Source organism: Malania oleifera, chromosome 7 (assembly GCF_029873635.1).
Source record: "Malania oleifera isolate guangnan ecotype guangnan chromosome 7, ASM2987363v1, whole genome shotgun sequence".
Lineage (NCBI taxonomy): Eukaryota > Viridiplantae > Streptophyta > Magnoliopsida > Santalales > Ximeniaceae > Malania > Malania oleifera.
In genome coordinates this window covers 66,008,405-66,028,489 of record NC_080423.1, presented here as the reverse complement: position 1 = coordinate 66,028,489, position 20,085 = coordinate 66,008,405, and the positions used below count along the sequence as shown (strand labels likewise).

At 36.1% G+C, this 20,085-nt stretch overlaps 1 protein-coding gene across 7 annotated transcripts in view; it reads right to left on the bottom strand.

The window, feature by feature from the left end:
- The window catches only part of LOC131160401 (protein sym-1), a 61,530-nt gene that overhangs the window by 20,875 nt on the left and 20,570 nt on the right, over positions 1 to 20,085 (bottom strand). For all 7 annotated transcript variants that reach the window (XR_009138028.1, XR_009138024.1, XR_009138025.1 and 4 more), the window contains exons 3-6: positions 19,852 to 19,946; positions 11,178 to 11,250; positions 10,982 to 11,074; positions 10,743 to 10,829 (exon numbers count right to left, since the gene is read on the bottom strand). Coding sequence is in view for 1 of the 7 variants with exons in the window: in XM_058116058.1 (XP_057972041.1) it covers positions 10,743 to 10,829; positions 10,982 to 11,074; positions 11,178 to 11,250; positions 19,852 to 19,946 (348 nt within the window). In the remaining 6 variants the exon portion in view is untranslated. The remainder of the gene's footprint in view (positions 1 to 10,742; positions 10,830 to 10,981; positions 11,075 to 11,177; positions 11,251 to 19,851; positions 19,947 to 20,085) is intronic.

The following is a 20,085-nucleotide window of genomic DNA, read 5'->3' as shown; positions in this document are numbered from 1 at the left end:
CTTTTCCCTTCATTCTTTCTATCCAAAACAAGCTAGAAATCTCAGAGAAAGCAAAGGAAAGCAACAAAGGAGGAATAGGAACTTAGTAGATGTGTGAAATTCATACCATAAAGTTCTAGAAAAGCTTAAACTGATCTGTGTTGATCCTTTAGTCTATCTGTGATTTAATTCAGTGATCTAAAGGATTTTGTTTGGTGTTTCTATGATATCCTGCTCAACTATGCTAATGCTTTTGGCAACCCATAACCAATCCAGTAAGGCCCTCAGGTCAGTTCAACCGGTTGGATCAGCAGGTCAAATCTGTTGTCTAATCATTTGTATATACATATATATATTTAATGATGATGTTAATGTTGATAATTGTTATTATTGTTAAAAGGTATATACATATTAAATAATAGTGAGGGGATTAATATTTTGCATTTATTTGAAAGAGCAAAAAACTTTTGATTAATTAATAAATTTTACAAAACAGTAATATAGAGTTTTATTTAGTTAAAATTTATTTAGGTTCTGTATTAATCAAAGATTTTATTTGAAGAAAGAAAATCACATGTACAGAAAATGAAAGTTACTGAGATGCGTATGTTAAGATGGATAAGAGGTCTAACTTTAGAAGATAAAGTAAGAAACGAACATACACGCAATAATTTAGGCATAGCACCAGTTGAAAACAAGATAAAAGGGGCAACTTAGATGGTTTGGGCATTTGAAAAGTGGGCCTAGTAAAGCACTTGTGAGGAGGAGTGAGTTAGTTATGGTTTCTAACATGAAAAGGGGTAGGTGCAGGCCTAAAATAACTTGGAATGAGATAGTGAGGAAGGATTAATAGCCCATAATCTAATAGAGGAAAATGCTCAGGATCGGGTGAATTGACGGAAAAGGATTCATGTAACCAACCCCACCTAGTGGGATTTAAGGCTTGTTGTTGTTGTTTTATACTTTCTTTCAACATTGAATACCATTAAAAATAAAAATTTGTTCTAATATGATTCAAAATTAAGAAAAAATAAAAGTTCATGATGTCTAAAATCAAAATTTTGTTAATTACTTTGTTATATACTTTATTTCCCTTTCGACCTTCCATAACCAAATATGAAAAATTTACATTCCTTCATATTTGTCGTTACTTTTCCTAACATTTTTTAAGTTTCAAACAAGTTTTTAAGGAAAATGATTTTAAATTTTGATATTTCTTACATATATTTAAATATTTTAGATTCACATGATATTATACATACATACATGGAATATTAATCCTTTCTTACCAATTCACATGATCAAAGGCATTTACCTTGAGGCTTTTGGTTCGTTGTTGTAGTTGTAGTTGTAGTTGTTGTTCTTGTATGTATATATATATATACGCACGCACATATATACATATATATAGAATATAGTGGTTATTCTGTCAACAAAACAAGTGTGGGTACCACGGTAAGGTGCTTCTTTCACACCACTGAAGTCCTAGGTTCTATCCCAGGCAGCTACTAAATTGCAACATTTCTATTTTTAATGAAAACCAAGTCAACCTGAGTCCAGCCAGGTTGACCCTGGTTCACTCAATTTGCAGTTAAATACCACTACCCCGACTGATAAAGGTTCTGCTGAACAAGTTTGCTCAAACTACTGGTGTAAAGTTGAATGGCCATAACTACTTGCTTTGAAGACAAGCCATGAGAGTCACTCTTGGAGCTAGGAAGAAAGTAAAGTTCATTATATCAGATCCTCCGGCCAATAAAGAAGGATTGTGATGATTGCAGTCCAAATTGGGTTGCTATGTCACAGCAATGGACTAATATGGAGCCATCTGTGAGTTCCAGTGCGACATTTTAAAACACTGAGATGTATTCTGTGGATAAAAATGTGTCTCAAGTTTACAATCAATATTTTCATATTTAAGCTACAACAAGAAATAAACCAGTTATCAAGTATCAGGTATTTTCAAAGGATACCCGATGAATTGAAGTAGTCATTACCATCCATTTACAATTAACTTGGATAAATTGTAGAAACAAAACGAAGCGTTGTATATCTCAAAGTTTCTTAATGGCTTGAATATTATCCTCCGACCTACAGAAGTAAGATCCTAGATGGAGAAGGTACCCTTCCATCCCCCATCCCCAAGTGGTGCATATGCTAAAGCACTGCAGATATTGAATAACACTCTTTTTCTTTTTTTCTTTTTTTTTTTACTTTTTTGCAAGGATTTCAGGTTTGTCTGGAATAAAGGAAAATCATTTGCAGAATTTCCTAAAAGGCCTGCCTAACCATATAAATATATGCCACAGGCTAGCACAAAGATACAATGCACGTGTTTTACCATGTTGTAATATAACTTGTGCAAGAAATAAGTAATAGGACTAGAGTGACAGCATGTAAAGGTTTACTAAGGATGTTTGATGCATTAAGCGAGTTAAGACCTACATAAATAAGCTTGGTTAATTAAGACTTTCCTTTGTTCAAATTTAAAACATTTTTACAATTTTTCCTAAACAAATCTAATTTCTTCTCTTTTCACATACTATGCTCTTTTTCAGACTTTTTGAATTGATTCAAGAAGCGAAAGGTTGTTTTCTCTCCAAAAATGAAATTATATTTGCAATTAGACATTTTCATACTATCATCTTCCTAGGCCTATCAGTTCAATTTCAGATGGAGTCACAGACAGTCAAATTCAAGAAAAAGAAATGTAAGACTGCAAGTTAAAGATGCAATGGCTGTTGACAATGGATGAGAATCTTTTTTATATAATAAAATAAATCAATTAAAAAGGAGAGACAATTAAAATAGAATGAGGGCAAGAAATCCTCCAAGAAAAAAGCACAAAAAAGAATCCTACAATGGAATGATGATAGATCAGAATATGGGAATAAGTGAAGAATCTGAACATACTACTGGTTTTGAAGAGCCCTACCCATACATTTTCCTAGCACTTTCCATTAACTTTTACACTATCAGCGTCCATGAGGAACTGAAAAATGGCATGCAAGAATCTTGCTTGCAATAGATTCCTTCAAAACAATAATTGCTTCACTTTCTTATAGAATATTTCAATAAATGCAAAGAAAAGGGGAAGAAGAATGAGTCAAGTTTCTGAATGTGTGTGACAAGGAGAATAAGAACTCCTTTTACAAAAATAAAATCAGTTACAAGATCACAAAAAAAAAAAACAAAACAAAAAAACAACTCGATGAAGCAGAGCTAACCAACTCCACTTTAACTCTTCCAAGAAAACATATCGAAAGAGACCACTTGCTGAAACCCAAAGCAACACAAGATAAACCACTCTACTCCAAAGCAAATTGTTAGTAGTAGCCACACCTTCGAAGATTCTAGCATTCCTCTCCAACCAAACACACCATATAATAGTCATAACAATGCATCACCACAAAGCTTTCCCATTCTTTCCCTTCCCAAATCCCCTAAACATAATAGTACAAAAAGCATTCAACATGGAGAGGCAAACCCAATTTTGTTACCAAATAATTTATTCGAAACAGCCAAAATCAAGGGGCAATGAAAGAAACAAATGTGAGCAAATCATTCGTGTCGTCATTGGTGTTCTTCTTTTCTAAAGCAAGTCATTGGTGTTGATCTTCTCAAGTATCGTAATCCAAATAAAAGCTTTTAATTTTTAGGGAACTTTAGGATTGTTTGTTATCATTTCTGTTTTCTGTGTTCTTGTTTTCATTTCTATACAGTGAAAAAAAATTATGAAAATACGTTTCCTTATGTCACCAGTTTTTTTTTCCTGCGTTCAATTTTCAGTTGTTTGCGAAGAATTTAAAACATAATTTTTATGGTTTTCAATTATTTTGAGAACCTGTTGTTAGAATATTTTAATATTCAGAATTAAATTTTTTAGATTAAATCATTCATTTTATACATACTTTTTAATTATAATTAAATTATATGATCATATAATTAAAATAAAAATGACAGTAAATTTTCAAAAAATAATAAAAGTAAAATATATTTATAAATTTTTTTACTATTTTTCAGTTGTCATGCATAATTAATATTCCTTCTAAAATAAATTTTAAAATATAAAATTTTATTTTTATTCTGGTATTTTAAATTTTTTTTTATTTTAAAATTTTTTATTGATATTGATTCAAGGACAAAATTGAGAATTCATTTAATCAAGTTTTTAACTTGTTTAGTTCTACAAATATTAACCAGACAGGCTATTGGTTTTCAATTTTTAGTTTCTATTTTGGTTTTTGGTTTTTAGTTTTCGTTTTCATAAATTTTTACAGTGATACCAACTGACCCCTTAGCTTTCCAAATCAAAGAGCACAAGGTAGAAGGAGCCGCATTAGTATCTCAAGACAAAAAAGAGAATGCCCTACAAGGATCTAAGCACTAAGCCCTCTTATCACTCTCCAAATGGACATGAAAAGAGTCAAGCAAGTTGCTCAAGGGAGTAAACACATTAATCCCTCTCATTAAGATTTCTCCCAAGATGGAAATTCCAAGAATGCACATCCCTTTCCAAAAGGAGAAAAGCCAAATTGGGGTATCACGAAGGTTTGACAACTGAACAATACAAGAATATGCAAGAGCCAAAGGCATCTCCCACACCCAGAGGTACTCCCAAAAACGAATTCTCTCCCCATTACCCACTTTATACTTGATTTTAGAAAGAAAATGATGATAATTACAGATAAACTTCCAAGGACTCAAATAAGTAATATTAACTCCCATTTTAGCATCCCACCCATTTTATAGCAAACCAAAAATTTACAATGAATTTCCTTATGCCAAAGAGAACTAGGTTCTAAAGGAAAACATAATAACTATTTTCCCACCAAAGATAAGTTTTTGGACGCCACATTACCTAGGAAGCACCAATACCAACACAAGACACAAATACAACATGATACTAACAACGTGATACAACAATTTTGAAAAAATGAGGAAACAACATGGTAGGGATACGATAATTATGGTAGGGATACAATAATTAATTAATATAAAAATATATATTTAGGCATGTTTTTCCCTTAGATGACAAATATTGGGATAATTTTAATTTTAAATGAAATATAAGCACCATTCATGCAAAATTTTTAACAAACTACACTTAATACAATCATCAACTACATTTATATTACAGAATATTAGTCCAAAAACAAAAAAATACCTCAAGGGCAAGGCTGATGGTGGGCAACAGGCATGGCTCAAAGGTGAACCAGAAAGTAGTAAAATGGCAATAGCTTTAGGGGGGTGGGGGTATTATGAAGGATGGAAGGTAACACAGTGCTCCAAATGGCTGGTGCAGTGGCACTAAGGCTACAAAGTCCAACTACTCCAATGTCAAATAAACTATCGACTCCCAAGTCCCAATCTATTAACTTTTCAAATTTTTTTCTTTTTTGATTTTTTTTAACAAAATTTATGGCAGCAACAAATGCAGCATTCCTCGCCATGCTGGGAAGTGTCTCGGTTGTGTCCAAAAATAAAAATAAATTAGTTAATTCCCAATACATATCAAATATGTGTTGAGAGGTGATGGGCAGGTCTCGGTACCCAACACGCATCAAACACCGACACTTTAGGCTTCCAAAAGTGTCGATGTTTCCTAGCAAATCACCTAGACCCAAGCCTCCCTCGTTTTTAGATCTACTTAGTCTCTCAATTTACACAATGGTCTCTACCCTAATAACCACCACTTGGCCACAAAAAATCCCTCATCAACTTCTCAAAATGGCAGTCAATTTCCGTCTTGCAAAAATTCCACCAAAAGTTTAACAAAACATCCAAAATTTATCTAAATCTCAAAATTTTGGTCAAACTTGTTAAAATTTGTAACTATAGAATGAAATTTCCTAGAATTCAAAAGTCAGATTTAGGCACAAAGTGAAATCTCTCTCTTATGTTTTTTTTTTTCAATTGAAACCAAAGATTAATACAAGGGCTATTGAGGTTATACAAAAAAAATAAACTTTGATATTAGCATCAACATTTTTTAATAAATAAAGGGAATTTATTGAAAAGGCATCAAGGGGATGCCAGCCCAAAATAGAAAATCAACCACCTTGAAGGGTGTCATAAAGATCAAAGATTACATTAAAATCATTTACAACAATTTCTCTATTTCAACAGCTATTCTCCCTCCCTTCCACCCTCCTCCTCTCTATTTGGACAGCTATTGTTTTGAATCTCCCTCCTTCTCTCCCACCCTCCCTCTCCCTCTCCCTCTCCCTCTCCCTCTCCTTCTCTCTTGTAACCTACCTTCTTTTCCCTGTGCTGTTCTAAACTTTCCATTCTGTTCTTGTCTATTTTCTTTACTACTATCTCTCTCGTATTCTTCTCCTTTTCTTCTCTTCTTCTTTCTAATCCTCTCCCATAATTCTCTCCATCTCTCCTTGTTTCTAAATTTCTGTTGCCGTCCGACATCAACTTGGTATTGGAGAAAATTTTGTTCCAGTCTCAAGCTTCCTTGTTGCTGTTTCTTCCATCAAATTTCTAACTCCTATAGCAATCTCCTTTGAAGAATAATCCAAAAAATCAAACCACTTCCACCAAACAACTGCAATTTCCTTCGACATTTCCACTAGCTTCAATAGCTGCAACAACATTACACAAATCACAGGACAATCCCAGAAAACTGAAACATTGCTGGTCTGCAACTCTTCTGAAAATTAAAGTCATGGCACTGAGTTTCAAAGTCCCTTTCCCAGGCATCATTTTATGACACCTCCCTCACCATTTGAAGACAGACACCACCAAAACCCCATCCCCAGCAATTTCACCTTTGCCAAACAAGGAGTTTGGCCCCATCCCACATTTGCCACTGTTCTCTTCACCATAGTCATTAGGATCATACAATTCTGGATTCAAATCATATGATTCATATCGAGAAAGGCATAAATCGGTTCGAGTTGCATGGGAGAATTGGAGAAGGCTGTGAATCGGTGAACTGAATTGAATAATACAAATTGTAAGATTCAGATCCAACTCCTCTAAAACCCAATTTTAAGATTTTAAAATTTTTTCTCTTTTCATGATGGCCTTCTATTTGCTATTTACATGAGTTTTGTCCTCCTAGAGAGGAAAGAAGTCTCTTGGCCCTCTCATTCTTCACCTTTCTTTTCTTCATTATATAAGATCAGAATAAAACAGAGTTAGAGAGGGAAATTCAGTATTAAGAAGAAAATCAAAGTTCACGAGTTGGGTGAGCTTTTGGTTGGCACATTGCCTACTCCACTCCTTAGATTTAAAGATCTGATTTTTATTAGTTTTTATATTTTAACAAGTCTTGCTTATGTTTCTTACTTTTTCTTCTTGTTTTAGTTTTTAGAGCAAGCCCATGATTTAAAAACGACTATTTTTTAATTAAACACTGCAAAGTTCAAATTTTTATTGGTTTTTTATTGATTCATTCCCTTAAAAACCATAAAAAATCAATTTTTCATGAAGTTCTCCTGGATTCCTCTCCTTATTTAAAAAAAAAAAAAAAAACATAGACACGAATTTTTTATTGTTAAACATGTAACTCACACCATAAACTTAAAAGGATAATTTTTTAAAATTCTTCGTGGGTCCTTATCTATTTTTTTAGTGTATCTTGAACTCTGAACTCTTAGATTTGGTGCTTCAGTTTTGAGTCACATAACATGTGTTATAGTTTCACAGAAACTATCTTAACATGATACTTAATAGAGGTGCAATAGTTAGGTCATAGTATATCTTGTTTATATGGCTAGTTTTCCCTTTTTATATCAATATATGTATGAATTCAACATATCATGGTAAGATTTAAGCCTACAAAACTTGCTTCGAAGGCAAGCACCATTCCAATTATCAACATGGTTGATCCATATTTGTTGAAATTTCATGTATTTTACTATTTTACTTCTTCTTGTACATATATGCAAGTCATTTGGAATTGATTTTCCAAATTTTGTACTGAGTCTTATGATTCGGTTCGATTTGAATCTCGATTCTTGATTCATGAAATTGGGATTTCTATTCACAATTCAAATATCGACTTGACAACTATGCTCTTGAAACACCGCCACCACCACTCAACTCACCAGCCAGAAAAACATCACAAGAGTAGCCTCACTAGAGTCCCATGTGCCCCACGCACTGGCAACATGCATAAGGGAAGTGCCAGAATTTCTCCTAAAAACTGCACTAGAAATTCATTTAAAAAGCTGCATGCATGCTCGATTGGCCCTTTTTCCATCCTTGCAAAACTTGGTCCTAATGCATATTCACTTGATTTGCCTACTCATATGACCATTAGTCCAGTTCTTAATGAGGAGGATTTGACACCTTACAAAGGCACCTTTAAGCTTGTTGCTTTGTCATCTAATATTCATGCAGGGTCAGCAACTCCTCAGCCTCCCTCTATTTCTCAGCCACAGGAGACAAAGAAGTCTATTTTGGATATGAGTTTGTGAGGTCTCCTAAGGGTGATTTTTTAGGGTACTTGGTTCAGTTTAAAGGTCATCCCAATTCAGATGGTACATGACCAAGGATACTGTCCATGAGAGCGCTCCTGAGTTCTTAACTCCCTTCATCTGGGTGAGTATGATGGAGGACCACCTACGTTGTTTAGGCTGCCCATTCGGCACACTTACTTAGGCATCGATTTAAGAAATTGGGTTTATATTAAAATTTCTTTGTATTGTGTATTTCATGTTTTATAGGGGTTTTTTTGTAAATATGTGTTTTAGCTAGTAACAGGTACAAATATTGGTCTTTTAAGTTATTCGGACAGTTATTGTTTCGAATCAAATTGCAATTTCAGTTCCCTCTCTCTATCTCTCTCTCTCTCGTGCAGCCTACCCTTTTTTCCCCTTGTACCTCCTTCTTCCTCCTTACTTCTTCTTCCCTCCTCCTCTGTTCTGTCTCTAATTCTCTCCGTCTCTTATCCATATTTGTTAGAATCTTACAATTCTCAATTCAATTCAATTCATACGATTCGTATCAATTCCACGCCAAATCAATTCGAATCTTACTAGCGAATCTAAAATCTACTGAATCAGTGTCAAATCTATCGATTCACCTTGTGAATATAATGAATCAATCCAAATCTATCGATCCACTCGATTCTACACCTATCATATCCTAACAAACCTGAATAGTTTAAACCCCCCAAAACAATATTTCTTTCTTTTTTCTCGCTTTTGTTTTTACACAATTACCTTTCATTCCTTGTATATGCTAGTTTTGTGCTAAAACAGAGAAGAAATAGAACTTTACATCTTATATTGCCTTCACAAAACCGTTATTCAGCCTAGGAGTATACTATTCTGCTGTTAAGAAGAAGGGAAAGAACACTCGCTGGCTGAGGTGGTATTCATGTTTCATTGTGTTGTTAAGATTCAAGAGTTGGTTTTTGTGGTAGTTAAGTTATTATCATATTTTCTATTTAGTCCATGAAAGAATATACATGAAATATTATTTTTTAAAATTGTTGATGAACACCAAAATTTCAACATAAAGTTCTTTTCTTTTAATTAATATTTCTTGACTCTTTTCTCTTAGTTTTCATTCGCTTAGGGAAAGTATACACATGGAATATGGTTTTTTTTATTTTCAAAATTTAAATATACTTTATCATTTTGCTTCTTGTTTGTATATCAATATATTCACATCATTTAGAATTGTTTTTGGAAATTGTACTGAATCTTACAATTCGATTCGATTCGATTCTCAATTCTCGATTCCCAAAATTGGAATTTCGATTCACAATTCGAATCTCAATTTGACAACTATGCTCTTATCCCTGTGTTGTTTGTGAACTTTCTGTTCTGTCCTTGTCTATTTTCTTTTCTGCTCTCTCTCTCTCTCTTCTTCTCCTCCTCTTTCTAATCCTGTCCCATAATTCTCTCTCTCTCTCTCTCTCTTTGTTTCTAAATTTCTGTTGCTTTCCTACATCACTAACCCATTATATGGCACTGAAATTATTATATTTTTCTCATCAAAATTTGCATTTTGCCATGAAGCAGTGAATAGTTAGCCCTTCAAAACTCCAAAAGAAACAGAAAATCATGCCAAACAACATTGCCAACAATAGAAACATAATAAGATCCTCATTCTAATCCAAAAGCTCTAAAAGCTCTGATAAATAAGCAAATGCCAAGGATTAAATAAAACCCTAAAATGACTCATAATACTAAAATAAATAATGATCCCACAATATATAGGGTGAACAGATCCTATCTAGTTGGGGACACTTGATCTCAAATTTGTAACAATCAAACCATCTCGACGCAAAAATATATAAATATAAATAAGTAAAGTAAAGGTCCTCCTTTGTGGACATGAGGAGAAGGGTTGAGATGTAGAGAGAACACACGCAAAGCATGGCTCAATTCTAAAGCTCATACACCTCTAAGATCACACGAGTTTTTTCTAAAAATTAGCTAATTATAGGTCTTAGATGTCCCTAGAATCAATACAAGCATTCAAAAAACAAATCTACTCGATGTAGGAGATGCGAGGATCCTTATTCTAAAATCTAAATCCCTAAATCTTAAAGCATCTACAAATAAAAAAATACAGCATTTTTGTATAAAAAAACATAATTAAACTTTCTTAGTCACATGATGACTAGGGTACATAAATAAGCCATCTCTTTATATGGAGAAATTTACATTTGGGGAAGACAACCAAATACAAAATGAGCAATATTATGAGAAGAAGTGGATGGGAGGAAAAATAAATGAGAAATCATCTTTGTTATGTACGCACATCAATTCATATATGCATGCTGATCAAACCTGGAACTGCTGTGGGACAAATCGGAAGTTGAGAAATTGAAAAGGTATCCAAAGTTGCCAATTGGCAATAACAGAAGAAAACCACTCCTGGAAAATAAACAGTTAAAACAAACATAAATTTCAATTAAAAAAAAAAAAACAGAGAGACGAAAAGATAAAGATTACTTCCTTTTTTTTTTTTTTGCACATAAATATTAAATAAACAATACAAATAACAGAAATCAAGTATCGAACACCACCTGTTGAAGCTTGGGTAAAACTTGTGAAGGCCTTCCTTCTAACGTTACCAATGTTGCTAAGAAAACTCCGATAAATATAGGAGAGAAAATGAACTGCATCAAATACAATCATATTAGCATAAGAAAACCATTGTGCCAAGCTTCATGAATGTCCACTCATGAAGTTTGAAAGGTCAAAAGGAGGAAATGGCATCACCTGATCAAGTAGAAGGCGCAAGAAAGCACCTGATGCTCCAGGTAATACAACCAATTTGCTCAGATACAGATACCTGAAAATACACCAAGTTAAACTAATTAAAACTGCAAGAACAGTTCCACAAGCAAAAGCACACAGATAGAATGTAAAAGTGCATATTGCTAAGGATCCCAAGTACAATTGAAAAAAGGATAGGCTCATTGGTAGGGGCTCATCCCACCTGAATTTAAGCAAGGTTCAAACCTCATCGTCCCCACCCCATTTGTCTATTCAAAAAAAAGTTACTATGCAAATTCAGTTGCACCACAAAACAAATAAAAAGGCTCTAGCATTTTCTCTCCAAGTTACACAGAAGGAGGAAAGGCATCCGACGTTTCCTTGCCCTTTCTTCTGCATTTGAATCCCCCCCATGCTTGAAATTCACCTTAAACTTTATCTGACGCTGTCCAGCTAATGTCTGGAGAGCTATAAATCAAGCTCCACAAACTTCTCACCCAACTACAATGAAGAAGATGACAGTTGACTGTCTCTCCCCGAGTGTTGCACAAAAACACAATTAGCTATAAGCAGTCCTCTCCCCAATTATATTATCAAGGTTAGAATTCTCTACCAACAGCATCCCACATCCCAAAATCCCAACTAGAGCCTGCCCATTGACTCTGCTAGTGTGACCAAGATGCTCTTCCCTAAGTTCATCTTTAAACCCAAAAGCAGCTTCAAAAACCAGAAAAATAAGTTTGAACAAATAACAAATGGGAACTCAGATCTCTTCTCCCTCCAGATTCCCCACTTTAAACCCCTGGATTAGCCTTCTTCGTCTTCCCTCCTTAACATGTGACTATACATTTTTATAACCAAAATAAACAATAATTGGTAGGAGGAATATCCTGGTCTCAAACCCCTACTTGAGGGAAAGGAACCCAACAGGGTGCCAATCACCAACATTGAGAATTTAACAGTTGAGATATATCTCGGGATCCAGAATCTCAACCTCAAGAAATCCCACGCACCACAGCCTAACCCCATGTATTGACCACCTAAGTCGCAATTAGAGCCACATCAAGAACTTGTCTTCCTTCGGCAAAAGCATGCATAAGGTCAAATGGCCAATAAACTTTTCTTTTGCTCCGCTTTTCTTTGGGATAATTGCAACAAAGGAAGCATTGATATTAACCACAAATTCCCAGGAAATAAGAAAGTCCCTGAAAAAGGTCATGACTTCCCTTAATAATTCCAATATTCCTCCTACTATTACTAAAATTACATTTCATATATTCTGTCTTATTTCTACTCATCCTAAAGCCTCTAGATTCTAAAGTTTCTCTCCATAATTCTAACCTAGACTCTACTCCACCCTTAGTTTCATCAATCAATACAATATCATCAGCAAACAACATACACCATGGAACCTCATTTGGGATACTCCTAGTCAATTGATCCATCACTAAAGCAAAAAGATAGGGCTCAAAGCAGATCCTTGATGTATTCCTATTGTGATTGGAAATTCTCTAGTGTCTCCACCTATAGTCCTTACACTAGTCATTACTCCATCGTACATATCCTTAATGACATCAGTATACCAACTACATAACCCTTTTTTCTAAAACCTACCATAGAACTTCCCTAGGTACCCTATCATACGCTTTCTCTAAATCAATAAATAACACATGCAAGTCCCTCTTATTTTGCCTAAACTTTTCCATTAATCTTCTTAAAAGATATATAGCTTCTATAGTAGATATCTTGGGCATAAAACCAAATTGATTTTCTAAGACCCTCCTTTCTAGCCTTAATCTTTGTTCAACTACCCTTTCCCACAATTTCATTGTATGACTCATAAGTTTAATTTCACAATAGTTATTAAAATTTTGAATATCTCCTTTATTTTTTTATATAGGTAAATAAAGTACTTTTCCTCCATTCATCTGACATGTTCTTAGTTTTTATAATTGTGTTAAATAAATTACTTAACCATATAATTTCATTATCACCTAAGCATTTCCAAACTTCAATTTGGATGTTATCTGGTCCTATAGCTTTTCCATTTTTCATCTTTTTTAGTGCAAAGTTAACTCGTTAAATCTAATCTTGCGAACAAATCTCAAATTTTTAGTCGTTTCCTCATTTGTCAATTATAAGTTTAAGCCTTCTATTTGGTTTTCATAAAATAGTTTACTAAAGTAACTTTTCCATTTTTTTTATATCTTCTTCCTTAACCAAGACAATATCATCTTCACTTTTTATACATTTTACATTACCTAAGTCCTTACTCTTTCTTTCTCTAGCTCTAGTAAGTCTAAATATATCTCTTTCCCCTTCTTTTGTATCTAATCTATCATACAAATTGTTAAATGATATGTGTTTAGCTTCACCAATGGCCTTTTTTGCATCTTTACTCGCTTCTTTATACTTTTCAAAGTTATCCATGTTTCCACATTTTTGCCAAGTTTTATACCAAATTATTTTTGTCTCTAATGCTTTTTGGACATCTTGATCCCGCCACCAATTTTCTTTGCTATTCAATAATCTTCCTTTTGATTCACGTAAAATCTCTTTTGTTATCTTTTTAATAGAGCTAGACATCCTACTCCAAAGAGTATTTGTGTCTGATACCAAATGTAATGATCTTGGGCCCAACCCTGGTGAGGTATCTTTTATAGGACAAAACCGTGAGACCAGTGGGCCAAAGCGGACAATACCACACCGCAGTTGGGCCCAAGACCATTACATTTGCTATTAGAACCATCCTGGGAATATTATCATGTGGGTGGATCCTACACAGAGGTGTAAGCCACTATAATAAGGGTGTCAGAGATCAGAAGGAAGAGAATGTCAAGATCCCACATCAGATTTGTACAAGGGGAGTCTTGGGCTTATAAGGATGGTTTGGACTCCAACCAGGTGAGGCGCCTTTTATAGGACAAACCTGCGAGGCCAATGAGCCAAAGCGGACAATACCCTACGGGAATTGGGCTCAAGAGCATTACATCCAAATATAAAAAATTAAATCTTCCGTGGCCAATAGCAACTCTGCGAAAGAACTCACTACTCTAGTCACCATCCAATCAAATAGCTTTACCACCATGATATCTTTTTAACTTGCACAATTTGGGCCACACCCCCAACAACCCACCTACCTCCCCACTATCCTCCTTTGACTCTCCAAGAGCCTCATCCTAAACCTTTTTGGTTTAGCTTGCTAAATTCCCCCACTAGATCCTAGCTCTTGATAATAATATCACCTAAAAGGCCAAAACCCCCTGGTTCCATTTCGTTATTTTCTACTTCAACACTTTTAGCTTAACTGTCAGACAGAAGTCGCATTGTCAAGACCTCTAGCTCTTCAAACCAATCCACCAAATTTCCAAAACTTTCCCCTTTTAACTACATGTTTTGAAACCTAAAGGGGGCTCGTCTTTGACTACTACCTCCAAAGTATTATATGATTGGGTAGTAATCCAGCATAGACTATGGAAACAACTCTTGTACAGTTTATGGGAATTCCTCATCTCATGAAAGATGTGAGGAATATGTCCAATTGTGAGAAGGAAGGCCTCTCTCTAAAATTAGTCAATGTAACTTGTCTCCCCTTAAGGGTGAGTTGATCAAAGCAAGTGTATGAATGAACCCTGCAAACTCCATGCAGGCTTTGATAACAGCATCTCCACTACTATCATTAGGGTAAAGGGCCAAGCTGAAATCCCCTGCTACACCATGAGGCAAGAACCATCCCATCTGCACCTCCCCAAACCCCTCTCCCTTCCCATAGTCCCCATTGAAAACCTTCATTCTTTGTTGTTGTGCTTCTCTCTGAATTTAACAGGAAATTGAACACTTCCCCAAAAGCTCATTTTCCTTTTCAAGTATCCCTTTATTCCACACCAAAAATATAATCCTGCTGCACCAGAGCATGAGACTTCTCTCCCTACCCAGCTCAAGAGTCTAATTCCCCATAATGATGTACAAATAGTACATTTTTTTTTCTTTCATATGAGATCAATTTCATTTCCTGCAAACACACTAGATCTGGTTTCCAATCTTTCAAGGAAGCTTTCAGCAATGCTTTTTAACTTGTCATTTATGCCCCCCTAATATTCCATGAGATTAATCCTCATCTTCATAAGTAATGTCAACTTTTTTCATTAAAAGTGTCGTACCTAGTACCTACTCTCCTCTCTCCACTTTCTCGCCTTGGATTTTTTCTTAGAATTGATGAAGCCTTGCAATATTTTCAATGCTCTTCTATTTTTGATCTCACATATCTCCTTGGATTTCCTCTCATAATTTATGGAGCACTGTAATCTTTTCAACTATCTTCTTTTCTTGATCTCCCATCTATCTTCCTAAACACTTCCTCTCCTGTCTTCTTCTACATAGTTGCACTTCGAAATTAACATCCACTATTTTGTAAATCTGCAACATCTTCATTATGCCTGTCCCTTAAAATCTCCTCCCAATCCCTTTCACTTCCATCCCAGGCCTCTAACTTGACTATCTCAATTAGACAGCATTTACAGATACCATCCTCTCCCCCAGCCCCCTTTTTCTTTCTCAAAGCACTCCTGAACCTTCTATGAAATCCTCACCAACTCAAATCACGGCAAGGACCCATACCTCTAACCCTTCCATAAAATCCTCAACAACCTAAATCATTATATGGCCGAAGCAAGATGCCTCCCCACCCCCACCCCCACCCCCAACCCCAAAAAAAAATATAGATAAATAAATAAAACTTCATCGCCTTGTTTTTAATCCCTTCTTTCAATGCAAAGGTCGAATAAAAAAAAGGAAATATTGTTTGTCCATAAAAGGAAACAAATCCCAAAGACCTCTTTTCTTTCTCTTTGGTTCCGCATCCCTATCCCGAAATAATTAATTGAGTTCGTATAGGCATTTTGGACGCTAGTCCCTGCATAATGATGTTTCCTTCCCTATAGCTCTCAATCCTAGCATCTGAATTCTAAAACCCACTTTCCTTTGGGTTGACTTCAGGACTTAGATTCTTCTATCCCTTTGATTTGACCATACCATCAAGACCTCATCAAAAAGGATAGCAGGAAGTATAAAGAGGAAAGAAATTTCCTCTCGCTTAGAGCACCCCCAATTCCCCAAGATGTGATATCCATCTCCCTATGACATACCCCTTCTAAAGACCCTAACTTCCTCCTAGAAGCTCCTAGACAAATCTCTATGGGCCTCTTTAGTCTGTTTCCCTTCTAACATAGGCATTCAGAAGCCCATTTTGCAGGCAGTCACTACCAGCCTCTCATGCTCTTTAGAAAAAGGACCTCCGTGTCACCCCAATTGTGTGAGAAAACATTCTTCCCTTGTTCTATATCTGCCTCTGCCTCAATCCCCCCCCCCCCCAACTATTCATTAGCACTCCAGCCCAACCCATCCAAATTCAAATTTGAAATCCCCTTCTTCCCCCCTCATTGATCAAATTTCCAATTATGTTCCTCTTCCATCCTGACCCTCACACATGTCCTCGATCAATCTTTTTTCCCACAGTCCTCTCCAGTTTGTGTACTGCCCATTCTGGTGCTTCAGTTCTCATGCTGCCTTTCATCTTCCCTGTTCCTTATCTAACATTGGCGCAGTTTCAGGCCGAAGAGAAAATGAATACTTCAATGATGTTCCATCCTCTGTAAAGACTCCATAAACATTATTGGCCCACAACCTAATAACTTAAGCTTTAAGGTAAAGTGGTCAAGTAACATTGCATCAGAGCACTGGTTGTCAAGAGTTTTAGGTTCAATTCTTGTTGCCCCACTACCATTGTTTATTAAAATTATCTTACTCCCCATAATCCTTTTTGATAATGGATGTTCTTTTCCTACAATCAGGCCTGCATGTGCCAATGAGTTATAATGACATACATTAGCTTAATCATTCATTTAAAGTGGTGATCTACGACTCTCCACCTCATTTCAACCTCTGCTTCAAGGCATATCTCTATGCCCAAGTTTTAGTCAAGCTCATTGCGTTGCATATCCAATTTATTCTGGTCCTTCTGGGTAGCCTCATCCATTTCAATAAAACCACCACAGGGGTCTCCCACCATCCTCAAAACCACCGCCCCCAAAGGTGGATAGGAAAACTGAGCAACCTTATCCAAATCACTTTCGGTTTGAAAATTGAATCCCTCCTTGTCAGAGCCTGCCCACAGATGCCACCAATCAAAAATCAGTTCAGTCCCATCAGATCGCCATTGCCTAAAAGTGAGGGTGTCTGGGCCTGGGTAACTTGATTTCTAAGAAAATAGCCTTGGCAGGTAAATGGCTACGGCATTTTCTTTTGGAACCCGGATCTTTATGGCATAAAGTAAATCGCAGTAAATTTGGAATCCAGCAGAATGGATGGGATGCCAGAATCAGGATTAACACTAATAATAGAAGTCCCCGGGGTTTCATTTCACAAATTCGCATTTTTTATTTCCTTGGGTTAAATTTGTAAAACAGAGTGCAATTTCAGGAGGATTTATGGATTGGATAGCTAATTTTTGCTTTGCCTTTCCTTACCTCTTCGAATTGTCATGATGTTCCATTTTCTAATTTTTTGATTGTTGAGGTTAGGGTACTAGTACTACTACCTCTTGGCATTTTTCTTTTAGGAGGGAATTGAGAGGGAGGGAAGCTAGGGAATTGATAGATCTCTAGAAGGTGTTTGATGCTTTTACTCTATCTTCTTGTACTGATTCTAGAGTTTGAGTTTTGGATGGGTTGGGTGAGTTTTCTTCTATACCGTTTTTCGACCAGCTCACATGTGATATGAATGGGTCCCATTTTTACATTCTTTGACTTGAAGAGCCAAAACTGCGTCTAAAATCAGGGATTTTATGTGGTCCGCAATTCTTGACAGGATTAATACTAATGATTGGCCACAGGTTAGACAACTTTAGAAAGCCTTGTCACAAGATGGTTGTTTCCTATGTTATTGCAGTAGTGAAGCAAATGCTCACTTATTTCTTCACTGTTCTTTCTTGCAGGGCATCTAGTGTAGGCTCTTTGGTGTGCTTGGAAGTTTTGGGTTTGCACAGCAACATTGACAAGATTTCTTCTCCAAAGTTTTAAGAGTTTGGTCTGGGAAGTGATTTTATCGTGGAAATGGGCTATTTGTCGTTGTGCAGAGCACTTGCTTGGAGAGTAATTCTAGAATTTTCAGGGAGAAATACGCATCCAGAGATGGTTGGAAAAGGGTTCTTTAATGGCTTCTTTGATGTCTTGCGTTTGGAATATTCCCGAGGGGTACAGCTCATTGATTTGCAATGCAAGGGAGAGCCTTGCAGTTTTCATTTTCTGATTATTGTTTGGTTTTTTTTCTTTTCTTTTCGTTTGGAGGTCTCCTAGTCCTTTGATGTATTGTAATTTTTTATCTTCCAATATACATTCTTCTTATAATCTAAAAAAAAACACCATCATCTATTTAACACCGCTTCTGCCTCCTTCCATGTCTGAAACACTGACAAAAACAATTGATTCATGCCAAGAGCTATTGCACCTGCCTTTGAACCCCAGCTCTCATCCCTCAACTGCTGTATCTCTCCTCTACTTGGTGCAGGCCCTTCCCTGCACAGCTCCCCACCAGGACGTAATTATAACTCATCTATAATCATGTTCAAGATCCCCACGTCCACCAAAATTGATCTATCATTGCAAAAGGAATTGGAAATAGAAGCCTTAACCTGTGGTCACGTCACTCCAGCAGCTCTGCAGTCCTGAAGGATCTCAAAGTCACCCTACCTCCTCTGCCCTGTTCTTCCTCTCCAGCTAACAATCTGCATACCTCTGCAAAAAGTTTCCAGCCCTCTATATCTTTTGCCTCTGGAGCTCTAACCCAGAAAGGGCTTATTTGACCCCACAACAACAGATCAGGAACACACCTCATTGATTTAAATGCCCTCTGAAGGTCTGGAAGTCAACAGAACTTGACCCTCGGTGCACCTTACCTCCTTGAAATTCTTAGCCACTGCCAGACCAGATCCTGAATAGAACAAAGCCACTCATTTTGCCCCTATCCTGGAGATCTTGATGCAATTCATCCTTCCACTTCCTCTCTCAAGGATCCAAGCCTCATCCTCCCGGGCATCAATTTGATCTCAATTCTCAAATGTTCTATTTTCCAGTTGCACAAATTTTCTCATTTTTTTGAGTTGCAAGAAATTGAGATTTTTAACTAGCCATAATTATCCACTCCACCTGAATATGCTTGCGGTTGATCCTCCCATTTTTCCAAACCTTGGGCAGCGATATCAACATTTCCTGTGAGGGAGATGACAAATTTAGAAGCAATTTCCCTTGCTGTTGTCCTCGCCTGTTCTCTTAACAAGGTCACTCGGTGCCTATCTTCTAACCAGGCTAACCACGAAGGGCCCATACCATGTGTCTGGCAGCCCATAATATCAAAACTAAAGTGTCCAAGCAGAATACATCTATAAACCATTGCCCACGACCTTGAATGAAATTCAAAAAGAAAAAAAAATGAGAAAAGCAATAGTAATCATCCAATTAGATTCAAACTACTGCAATATGCAATCTTGTACTGCCATAATTTTTTGGAAAAACAAATCTGGATCTGAAAATTTTTGCAGCATCATAAAACTATAGCTAATTATCACATCCTTGATGGCATAAATTGAAGGAATGTAAAAGATAAGCATAGATCAAACCGTTACCAGAAATGCAATGTGGGACCCACCAGTAGAAGCCCCAACAGAGTGAATATGAATGTCCTTTTCAGGTCTATAGATTCCACTTTATCAATTACAAGCTGAGCCACATGACCCTCAAAAGTCAGTACTATTAAAGCATAAGATAGGTAAACTATGCCAACAAAATGCAAGGACTTGGGAAGTGAACTCAAAAATAAATTCAGAAGTTCCATATTAAACAACTATTCCAGTACACCA